The following is a 12,348-nucleotide window of genomic DNA, read 5'->3' as shown; positions in this document are numbered from 1 at the left end:
AACCCTTACCTCAGAACACACCCCTATAGCTCGGTCCAAGCTGCAGCGGTACTGACCCATCCGCATGGAGAAGTCTCGATACCGCCTGTCAACCGTAGACACCCACCTCCTGAGCTCGGTCACATGGAGATGCCCTTTCTCAACCAGACTACCAGCCAGCTGGATCAACAGCTTCACCTTCTCCTGGGTTTGCTGGAAGAGAACAACCAGCATAATGTATGCATGTATGTTTATGTATGTATGTATGTATATATATATATATATATATATATATATATAAATATATATATACATATATATACACACACAGGTTTAGAGAAACACAGTGTTTACAGTGTGTTTTTATATTTCCTGAAGTTTTATTATATGGAAGAATGGCCAGAAAATTTTTCATAAAAATTCTCCTTGTGTGTTCCACGAAAGCATGAAGGGCTGGAACAACATGACAGTGAGTATATGATGACAGAATTTTTAATAGCTGCCCTTAATGATGGAGGTTTTTACCTTTGCAGATACACGGAAATCGTCATACTCTTTTAGTAGTTCCTGAGTTTTTTCGCTGGTATCACCAGGCGATGTGTGTGTGGATAGAAAATATTCTCCTGTCTCCTGTAACCAGTCTATTGCCTGCGTACAGAGTACAATTTTAAAAAGGTAAACACCATTTCATGTGTTTACAATCTCTCCTCTTATTGGATATTTTTAGCATATTTCTTTTCCTTTTTTTTAAAATTAACTTTGTAAAGTCAAATTAAATGTTTTACATTAAAGTACATTTTAAATCATTATTTTTCATGAGGTACTTTAAAGAAGTACATTTATTTTGTTTTGTTGACTAACATACTAATGCACATATTTATAATTTACAAAATTTAAAATTTAAAAAAGTGTTTTTTAATCATTACAAATGTGTAATTACAATTATATTTCAATAAATGACAAAAGTTTCAATAGAAATGATAATATTTTAGTTTACGGTAAATGCAGTACACTTTTACCCATATTTCAAAGACAATACAAGTCATTATGAAATTACATATAAAGATGTAATTTAGTCCTACTCAAGTGGGTCAAAAACATATAATGAACATATAATAATTTTTCATTTAATTGCAATTAACATGCCATTAAGTGTCTGAAAACATGGCATCCAGTTCACACTTAACTAGTTATTTTATTTCTGTGATAAATTCTCTTTTTTAATGTATTCTAAAACCAAATCCACCATCATTACTGAATCCTTCAAAAACTGTGCTTGGATAAAACTCTCTCACTCACCTGTTTAGCATGCCGTTCAAACAGAACATACTGTTGGCATTGATCTAAACGTCTTTTTTTCATAGTCCAGAAATGAAGGACACGGTTTTCCCTCTGTAGCAGCTCACTCAGAATGGCTAAATAGAAGACGACACAAGACAAGATCGATAAATAATTACAAACATTCAGACATAATCACATACAGACAGACTGTATATTTTGCTGGTCTTTAAGTAGAGCTGAACTGACCTTTTACTTGGGACTCAGTGGCTCGATTGTGGGTGGCGACCCCAGGCATGCTCACATTGTTTCGATGGATGTACTTAAGAAAGACCTCTGCGTTACGACGTGCTAAAGTACATGCCTAAAACCAGAGAAATGAAACATTTTGTAGAACCAGTGCATCTAAACAGCTGTACAGTGACATCATCATTGACCATATTGATAGCAGCTGAAGTGTGGTGTAAGATGGACACTGACATTGCTAATTACACTAATAATTTTTGTTCAAGGTTTCTTTATTTCAAAAGGAATTTTTTTTTCTATGCTATGACCCATTTAAACTGACACATATGAGGTCACATATGGCAATTTTTTTTGTTTTGCTGCAGATGCAGTTTTTAAAAATATAAAAAGCTTCTGTTGCAGGTGTTTGAGTCTGCATGTGTGTTTGTATATGTGTGTGTGAGAGAGAAGTGTACCTTGAGAAAGGCTTCTTTCTGCTCCAGGTGTTTGTTGATGAGAGGGCTGACGTGGTCAGTGTCTGCTGTTGAGCCCAATTTATCATGACCTCCGCACCAGTCCTCCTCTCTCCTGTACTCCAGTTCCAGACTCTCCAATACATTACATACCTGAGACGGACATACAGTACGTTACACAGATTCTGGAACTGACACTAGAGGGAGCTAACATTTCTGTTAAGGCAGTGGCAACCCCCTGCTCTGCACATTTTGCATGTCTCTCATATTTAACACTCCTGATTCAGATAACCAGCTTGTTAGAATAGAGCTCCATGCATGAACTGTGTTCTGACTGACAGGCTCCCTATAGTGTTCACTACTCCCTGAGCATGTGAAATCCATTTAAGTTTACTTTATTTTGGAACATTCATTCATGGTTTTGCGCTATGCCACTGCCTTAACAACTTCATACACAGATGAAACTTACTACAGAGTGAAGTGTGACATAATATATCTCTGTACATAAATGCAATTTAAATACACATCTTGCATACTTTAATGCCCCTTGAATGGAACATATATGCTCCCTTCGAACTGGAATCATGGCGGAATATCCTGTGATGTCCAAATCGCAGGGCACTTACGGTTGAATAGAACAAACGTCTGAAGTGATAAGAGACACATATGTGGCAAGATGAGGTAGTGATCCCTTTAAAGGTAAGAGATTTTTCCCTTGGGAAGTTCTTGGGATTTTTCAAGATATTGTATAAGCTGACATCTGATCTCACTCTTTGAAAAGCGTTTCACGAGTTGGAAGAACTGCCTTCATCCTCAAATGTTTCTTCTTCATATTGGTTGCAATCATGTATAAGTTGCTGCTTGATTTCACTCTGACAAGTGTTTCACGATTTGGAAGAACTACCTGCATTCTCAAATGTGCCTTTTAAATCACCTGTGATCAACAGCTTAGAGAGGAGTTAAACCGAAGACCTGTTAATGCTAATGTTAGCAATCCTGCATCTGTTAATCCTAATGTTGATGTTGCCCTTCTAGCAACAGAGATGAATTTGAGAAGATTTTTTCTATTTTGCTTGATGTGTATGGTGGCTTTAATGGAGGTAATGTCACTTAAGAACCTTCAGGGTATTTGTAATCCAGATCAGACCTTGCATGATCTGTGTATTGAACACATGCATTATAGTTCATTACGTAGGGAATTAAAATGACAAGTTCGACTGAATGCTGATATGTCTTTCCTTGATGCATGCACCAAGGCTATTCAGTGGTCAAAGTGGGGGAAACAGTTAGTGCACGGCCTCGTGTTCGTTCTTGTGTTGCGGATGTTCAGCTAATGCAATGCTGACAATTGTGCTGACGGTGTTGGCAGTCTGGCACTAGGAGGGGGTCCTTCAGGCTTAAGTGCATTATCAGATGGAACGCAACCTCAACTTATAGGACAACAGCCAGTAGTACAAGCCATGTTTGAAGGTGTTCTAACTTCTTGCTGGACACCAGATCTATGGTGACAATGATAACTGAGAGTTTTTTTAAGCTATGTTTCCTGCCCCACTTCTTGTTTGCTGGACACCAGATCTATGGTGTCAATGATCATTGAGAGTTTTTTTGAGCTATGTTTCCCACCCCACATTAAAGAACAGCTGCAACCTTGTAGATGGTTATTACATTTACATTTACATTTACATTTAATCATTTAGCAGACGCTTTTATCCAAAGCGACTTACAAATGAGAACAAAAGAAGCAATCAGCGAGAGAACAACAACAGTATACAAGTGCCATGACAAGTCTCAGTTAGTCTAGCACAGAACACGTAGCTATGTTTTTTTTTTCTTCCCGAGAACAGAACAGAATAGAAAAGAAAAGGTAAGTGCTAGTATTAGTTGGTCAAGTGCTGGTGAAAAGATGTCTTTAGATGTTTTTTAAAGATAAGTAAAGACTGAAGGCTGTTAGAATTAATATCGGGAGGTCATTCCACCAGCTGGGCACAGTCCAGGAAAAGGTCAGTGAGAGTGATTTTGAACCTCTTTGGGATGGCGCCACAAGGTGCCGTTCACTTGCAGAACGCAAGCTTCTGGAGGGCACATAAGTTTGAACTAGTGAGTTTAGGTATATTGGTGCCGCGCCAGTGGAGGAAAGCATCAGTACCTTGAATTTGATGCGAGGGGCTACTGGTAGCCGGTGTAACCTGAGGAGGAGAGGAGTAATGTGAGCTTTTTTTGGCTCATTGAAGACAACTCTCGCTGCTGCATTCTGGATCAGTTGCAGAGGCTTGATAAAACATGCAGGAAGGCCCACCAAGAGAGCATTACAATAGTCCAGTCTGGAGAGAACAAGAGCTTGGACAAGAAGTTTTGCTCTGACAGGAAGGGTCTGATCTTCCTAATGTTGTATAAGGCAAATCTGCAGGACCGGGTCGTTGTAGCAATATGATCTGTGAAGCGTAACTGATGATCGATCACAACTCCTAGGTTTCTGGCTGTCCTGGAAGGAGTTATGGTTGATGAACACAGCTGTATAGAGTAGTTGTGATGAAACGATGGTTTAGCTGGAACCACAAGCAGTTCTGTCTTAGTAAGGTTGAGCTGAAGGTGATGGTCCTTCATTGAGCTAGAAATGTCTCTCAGACAGGCTGCAAATGCGAGCAGCTACTGTCGGATCATTTGGTTGGAATGAGAAGTAGAGTTGAGTGTTATCAGCATAGCAGTGATAAGAAAAGCCATGCTTCTGAATGACAGATCCTAATGACATCATATAGATGGAGAAGAGAAGTGGTCTAAACACTGAGCTTTGAGGAACCGCAGTAGCAAGAAGTTGAGACTTAGAAACCTCACCCCTCCAAGACACCCTGAAGGACCTACCTGAGAGGTAGGACTTAAACAACAGGAGTGCGGTTCCAGAGATGCCCATCTTTCTGAGGGTGGACAGGAGAATCTGGTGGTTAACAGACAGATCCAGCAAGATGAGTACTGAGGATTTGGAAGCTGCTCTCGCCAGTTGCAAGGCTTCAGTAACCGAGAGCAGGGCAGTCTCAGCTGAGTGGCCGCTTTTGAAGCCAGATTGGTTGCTGTCCAAGAGGTTGTTCTGTACAAGAAACATAGAGAGTTGGTTGAACACAACTTGCTCAAGTGTCTTTGCAATGAATGGAAGAAGGGGTCTGTAGTTTTCTAAAAGTGCTGGATTTAGAGATGGTTTTTTAAGCAGTGGGCTTACCAGAGCCTGCTTAAACGCTGTGGGAGATGTACCAGAGTGAAGCGAGGTGATGATGATGTGAGTAAGTGAAGGTATGGCTGAAGAAGAAATGGCCTGAAGGAGGTGAGTGGGGATAGGATCAAGTAGACAAGTAGTAGGATGATTGGAAGGGATAAGTTTGGAAACGTCTGTCTCTGAGAGTGGAGAGAAGGAGGAGAGAGAGTGTGTAATAGTCGTTATGAAGTTATCATCAGCCTGCGGTGTGGAGAATTGGTCACTGATGGTTCTTGTGTTATTTGTTAAGAAAACTGCAAAGTCATCAGCTGTAAGAGTGGATGAAGGAGGAGGGAAAGTTTTGAAAAGTGTGCGAGAGTCAGAACAGTTGTTAATTTTGTTGTTGTAGTATGTTGTTTTAGCAGTGAAGACATTTACAGAGAAGGAAGAGAGGAGTGACTGATACACACTGAGGATCGGTAGAGTTTCTTGATTTGTGCCATTTCCTCTCTGCAGCCCTGAGTTTAGAGCGATGTTCACAGAGAACTTCGGACAGCCAGAGGGCACGTGCTGGTCTGGATGAAAGGGCCAAAAGTTTGTCCAAGCAAGATGTTAGAGTGGAGTAGAGAGTGTCAGCAGCACTGTTTGTGTCCAGGGATGTAAACTGAGAGAGTGAAGGAAGTGAGGATGAAACCATAGAGGATAGGCGAGAGGGAGAGAGTGACCGTAGGTTGCGTCGAAAGGTGACCTGCGGAGGAGTGTGTGCCATGTCAGGAGTAAGTGTGAGGTTAGAAGTGATGAGGAAGTGGTCTGAGGTGTGCAGTGGAGTAACTAAAGTGTTGTCTGTGGAGCAATAGCATGTGTAGATGAGGTCTTGCTGGTTGCCTGATTTGTGCGTAGCTATAGTAGACGCTCGCTTGAGATCAAATGAGGCAAGCAGAGTGTTGAAGTCAGCAGCCTGAGGTTTTTCTAGGTAGATGCTGAAGTCACCAAGCAGTACCAGAAGAGTACCATCCTCAGGAAAAGTTTGATAGTAACACATCCAAGAATCCTCCATAAAAGTTTTCCAGTTGACCTGGGGGATGATAAATGACTACAAAGTGGATTTTAACAGGGTGGGTAATAGTTATTGCATGTGATTCAAATGAACTGTTACCCATAAGAGATGGCTGAAGATCAAATTTCCATTCATTTGAGATAAGGAGACCAGTACCTCCACCACTCCCAGTCGTGCGAGGGGTGTGGGAAAAAGTTAAATTAACCAACTGGAATAAAGAGTAACATAGTAGAGGTCAGAGGGACAGGCCGTAGATTATTGGGATAGGCCTGCCTCCAACGTACAGTGCATGCTCTCTGAGTGTTAGTAGTAATGGTAGAGATTTGAAAGCACATAGTGAGTACAAGTGACCTAAATAAGTATTTAAGAACAAGCTGTACAAAAAGTAAAGAAAGGGGAGAAAATCAATACTCAAGTGCCAAGTGTCGGTGTCTTTGCTCGGTGGAGTCACACAGGTAGAGTCGATGGTCTTTACACATGTAGGTCTTCACACGAGGAGGCTTCAAACAAGGGCTGCCACGACTGCTACCGCGGTGAAACTAACCAATTTTATATTTGCCTGAGTACTTGTTATTGAAGTCAGCTGGCCACGCTTTACTATTTAGCAAACCGAAACTGGGAAGTCCCGTGATAGGCAAACGTGAGAACAAATGCAACTTGAGCACATATTTACCACGGTAAAACACAGTAAGTTTCCTAGCAACGACAACCGTGCTAAAATCTAATGAGAAAACCGAGGCAAAACACTTACAAACTGCTGTCCTTTTCTGTTGCCCGACTGCTTCTTCTAACAAGGACTTCCAAAACAGGTAAATAAGTACTTTCACTGGCTTTGGCCACGCCTTACTATTTAGCAAACTGAAACTGGGGAGTCCCGCAATAGGCAAACGCGAGAACAAACACGACTTGAGCACATATTTACCACGGTAAAACACAGTAAGTGGAAAAAAGTTTCCTAGCAAAACACTTAGAAACTGCTGTCCTTTTCTGTTGCTTCTTCTTTGTGTCTAAAGGCTACCAATGGTTTGGAAATCCCCTATAATGGATACCTGGAACTAGATGTTGAGGTCTTTGGCAAAGTCCAAGACCTCAGATATTGTAACGTGTTTCATCAGGAAGTGCGAAGAAGATACCTCAATCCGCATCTACCCCAACCAAAAACTGCGGATTAATAGCGATGTTCAAGCAGTCTTGTCAGCGTGGACATCTGCTTTTAAATCCGGAAATGCTGATGATTGCAAAAAAGCCAGTTACGATCTCAGGAAATCCATCAAAGCCACAAAAAGAAAATATAAAAACAAAGTTGAAGAACAGTTCAACAACAACAATGCAAGAAGCATGTGGCAGGGCATCAATAACATAACAGACTTTAAAGGGAATAAACAAGCAATGTGAACATTGCCGCCTCTCTACAGGATGAGCTTAATAACTTTTATGCTCGTTTTGAGGCTCACAACACCGCCAACACAGAGAGCGCTCCCGCAGCTGTTACTGAAGAGTTGAGTGCACTCTCCGTCTCAGTCGCGGATGTAAACCGATCCTTCAGATGGGTGAAAATCCACAAGGCTGCAGGTCCTGATGGCGGGTCCTGATAGCAACCGTTCTACAGACGATGCTATTGCTTTCATCCTACATACTGCTCTCTCCCACCTGGAAAATAAGAACACCATAGTATTTAACACCAATATTTAACACCATAGTGCCTGCCTCACTTGTTGCGAAGCTCCAGACTCTAGGACTAAACAGATCTCTGTGCAGCTGGATCCTGGACTTCCTGACAGGCAGAAGTCAGGTGGTCAGAATGGGCAACAATACTTAGTCCCTGCTGACCCTCAACATTGGTGCTCCTCAAGGCTGCCTCCTCAGCCCACTCCTGCACTCACTGTACACACATGACTGTGCAGCCACACACAGCTCCAACATCATCGTCATTCGCTGACGACAAAGAGCAAGTCAATATTCTGAATTAACACCCATTCTGCCCACTGGAACACTGGGCAGAAGCCGGCATAAAATCCAAGATACTTGGAACTGTAAGGTATATCAAGTAGTTGGGTGTTTGGATCAAGTGGCCACAGAATTCTGTTGGGGCTGAAAAGTATGCACACCGTTCAGAGTTGCGAGTGCTCCCTGAGGGGTATAAATCTGGGGGACCAGCTGAGGTCACCAGTCTTCCACTGAATACAGAGCCCTCAAAGAATTACCATCAAGAACAGTTTGAGGAGTATGAAATGTCTAAAGAGGACGTAGGCATTTTGTGAGTAGTTCAAGAGAAGGAAAAAGACTTGTTCGAGATATTGAGGTCACCAGCAGAATCAGAGCCATTTCAATCCATGAGCAGAGAGAATCAAAGAGAACCAGTGACTAATCAGTCCCCACTTATAGAAAATCCATCAGAGCAAGTTATGTACCAGTCTCATGAAGAAAATACAGTGACTTGCAAAAACGAACAAGTGATTTGCTCCCTTGAATCTTCAGGCACTGAACATGCGAGAACTGCTTGTAGTAACCACTCTGAACAAGAAGAGAGAATGCCAAGACGTTCAAGTAGAACAAGGGCTGGACAACACTCCCACCCATTTAACATCCCAAGGCCAGTTTGAACCGCAAAGGGCAGACAACACAGTAGTCAAGTTACAATAAACTCACTATTTACTCCATTTAGAAAGGGGGTGGGGGTACATATGGCACTGGGACGGTGACTTCTGAAGTTCAGATGGATGTTGCAAGAATGATGTAGTGGTCCCTTTAAGGGCTGGGCAAGGGAATTTTCAAGTTCTCATGATACTGTATAAGCTAGCATTTGATACCACTCTTTGAAATGCATTTCACTCAAATGCTTCTTCTTCAAATCAGTTGTGATCACATTTAAGCTGGCGTTTCATTTTGCTCTGACAAGTGTTTTACAAGTTGGAAGAACTACCTGCATTCTCAAATGTGCATTTTAGATCACCTGTGATTCTTACGTATCACCATGACTCAGGTAATTAATGCTTTTTGGTAGGAGTAATTGGCTGTGTGTATTGCCGACCAGTATTTTTGTAACTGGTATTATACAGGTGTCTTTTAGAACTAATGGTAAATTGTTGGTTACAGCTGCCATTTTGTTCAGTTTCTGTCAGCGGCATCTAGCTACCTGTCCCTTTCTTTTGTTGGACAGCACAAGGAATCTATATAATTCTCCTCCCAGTGTTCCCCTTCCTTTCCTGTAATGGTGTTATGGGTTTGCTGTGATGGCTGCATTTGAAGTGTGAGTGTATTTGTCACAAGGGTTTAATTTGTGTGGTCTTTTATCATTTGTAAAAGTATTTAAGAAGTGGTTGGTCCTGACCTTAATCTAATTTAAATAATTATATCAGTGGTTTTTAGTATTTTAATATTTCATTTGTTATAAAAATAAATTTCGTAAACTTTGTACTCTGGCTTCAATTTTATTTATTTAAATTACTGTGCAGGGATAAATTTATTATTCTTCTACTCATACAGTAGTGGGAGTGATATAGTCATAAACTTAAACATTTCATAATAGCCCTCGGTTACGCATAAAAAAATGTGCAGAGTGGTGGGCTGCAAGGACTGGAATTGAGAACCACTGTGTTAAGGGACAAGAATGCATTAAATTGATCAAAATTGACAGTAGAGATTTTCAGATTGTTGCAAAAAATTATATTTCAAATGAGTGCTGTTCTTTTGAACTCTCTATTAATCAGAATACTGGAAAAATGTATCACAGTTTCCACAAAAATATTAAACAACACAACCATTTCAACATTGATAATAAAAATAAATGCTACCAAATTTTCTTATTAATTTGTAACAATATATTACTGTTATAACTGTATTTTTGATCAAATAAGTGCCATCTTATTTGAGCATAAGAGACTTCTTTCAAAAACATTTAAAAAATCTTACTGACCACAAACTTTTTAACGGTAGTGTATAAAATATTCAGCTTCCCTTGCTCTTAAAATATTACTTGAAGTTATGGTTATACAATGTGCCTCAAAGGTGAACTCTATGTACACTGTGTGATAGGTCTTGAAACCCCCCTTTAAAAAACTACTTAAAGGGGCAGTGTGTAGGTTTAAGCGGCATCTAGGGGTGATGTTTCTTTTTTTCTGCTTCTAATAAACCACATGACGACTACTACTACTTATTTTTCGTACGTATTCAACAAAGCGACGATGCAAAACAAGAAAATCTAAAAACACCAGGAACACGAGGAAGAAACGAAGATGAACACCAGTGACGTAGTTTGTCTGTTTAGGGCTAATGTAGAAACATGGCGGTCGCAAAATGGTGACTTAACCATGGAGGGGGACCCGTGATGTATGTAGATAGAAATGGCTTATTCTAAGGTAATTAAAACATAACTGTGGATTTTATTTATACACCACCGAAAACATAGTTTTGTATGTTACATTGCATTTCTGATTCTCAAAAATATTACACATTACATTTAAAAATAGAATCTAAAAAATGAAGTGCTCATGACGTAAGGCACTGAAAAACATGAACTTCAAATGCATATGTACATATACCAGGGATTAAAGTAGAAATAAAAGTAATTTTTGAAGATCAAAAAAGCTTTAGAACAACTGTTTTAATTCAGATTCATAGCTTTATGATTAGTTCTATAACATTCTCAAACACAATCACTAGCAGTTGTGGGCATTGACGGTAACCATCACATACTCTTGTAAGGAGTGAAATTATTTCCTTATGAAATGAATTCTTTGTGAAGCCAGACTTTCAGGAACTCTCGCAATGCAAATGCACCAAAACAATGGGCTTTGATCTCCTCGTGGACCAAACAAACAGATAGGAAGATTTGGAAGAAAGACCATTTGCTCTTTGGTACCTTCACCCCTCCTTCCCCCCAGGGCACATGGTCCAGGCATCTAAAAGTTGTTACGCTCATATAAAACATTTACTATATCTTCAGGATTCATGCTTGTAAACTTTTCATGTTTGGTATCATTTTAAAGGTCTTTGTGCGATTGGTAAAATGGTCTCAATTTCACAGTAGTCACTCATATTTTAAGAGAGATTGAAAACTTCTGTAGAATTGTGTTCTGCTGTGAAGGGGTTGTGTGTCCCTTTAGGGGTCTTTGAGAATGTTTATCTACCACGGGAACCTAAAAAAACCAAAAGGTATTTTATGTTTTTACAGCTGATTTGAAGATTATTTGTTATCTGGTCTGAGTATTTAAGGGAAGTGACAAAACACTACTGGGCGATTCTGTTGCCAGAAAGCCCGTAGTGTGGAGTGTATTTCATATGCTCCATACTATGTATCTTCCTGAAGTCAGGTATACTATTATGCAATTGTGTTAAAAACACATTGTGCCTACAGAGCACACTGTATAGTTGTTTGTGCTACTACATGTACACATTGGCTAGTTAAGTTTATTCTCTAAAACACCTGAGTGCTTTGCTATGCATTTTTAGACCATGTGTCTTAAATTAGGATAACTGTTACATGTGTGACTATGTTAAATTTGTGTGCCTCCTGCATGGATCACTTGGCCGTTCCCAATATGGCTACAGTGTCTTTGTGCAGGAGCAAAGTTGCAACACAACTACAATGTGATTTACAATTACATTATCCTTTCTAAATTGGCTTCTATTATTTTCATTATGTAATTGGCATGATACAATTTTACCTGACTGATAATAAATTGTTATATTTGATTTATTCTGCATTATTCTTAATTCATTATTACTAGTAGATTTAAGCAAAGGTATTACCTCAAATCTGTGTTCAGGATTGTTCATACGAAAGGTTTAATAGATGGAGCATGGGGCACATCAATTGAGTCCATTTCGATTTCTGACTATCACTGTCGTAAATAAGTTGCAGTTTTCGTAAATATATAAAAACTATACTTTTTGTACGAGTAAGCAGGGCGCGACCGACTTAAAGGTAGATATTTACCCTGCATCCAATGTTTAAGATCAGACTGACGAGTTTGTGTCCGGGAAGAGCATTCAATCGGCCGAAATGTTACTTCTAAAGCGATATCGGGTCTGCAGTGAACGAATAATTGAAAGTATGGGATCTTCAGAATACTCAAATATCTAAATTAATAAACAATCGATATCTGTGATCAGCCTTTGATAGAAATATTGCCTAAATTTAATGATCACGT

At 39.9% G+C, this 12,348-nt stretch overlaps 1 protein-coding gene across 1 annotated transcript in view; it reads right to left on the bottom strand.

The window, feature by feature from the left end:
• The window catches only part of kalrnb (kalirin RhoGEF kinase b), an 87,557-nt gene that overhangs the window by 32,224 nt on the left and 42,985 nt on the right, over positions 1-12,348 (bottom strand). Inside the window, exons 18-22 of the mRNA XM_042757803.1 lie at positions 1,959-2,108; positions 1,507-1,621; positions 1,279-1,394; positions 505-627; positions 10-192 (exon numbers count right to left, since the gene is read on the bottom strand). Of these exons, the coding sequence (XP_042613737.1) occupies positions 10-192; positions 505-627; positions 1,279-1,394; positions 1,507-1,621; positions 1,959-2,108 (687 nt within the window). The remainder of the gene's footprint in view (positions 1-9; positions 193-504; positions 628-1,278; positions 1,395-1,506; positions 1,622-1,958; positions 2,109-12,348) is intronic.

The sequence above is a fragment of the Cyprinus carpio genome, chromosome A6 (genome assembly GCF_018340385.1).
Source record: "Cyprinus carpio isolate SPL01 chromosome A6, ASM1834038v1, whole genome shotgun sequence".
NCBI lineage: Eukaryota > Metazoa > Chordata > Actinopteri > Cypriniformes > Cyprinidae > Cyprinus > Cyprinus carpio.
This window is presented reverse-complemented; position numbering and strand designations above follow the sequence as displayed.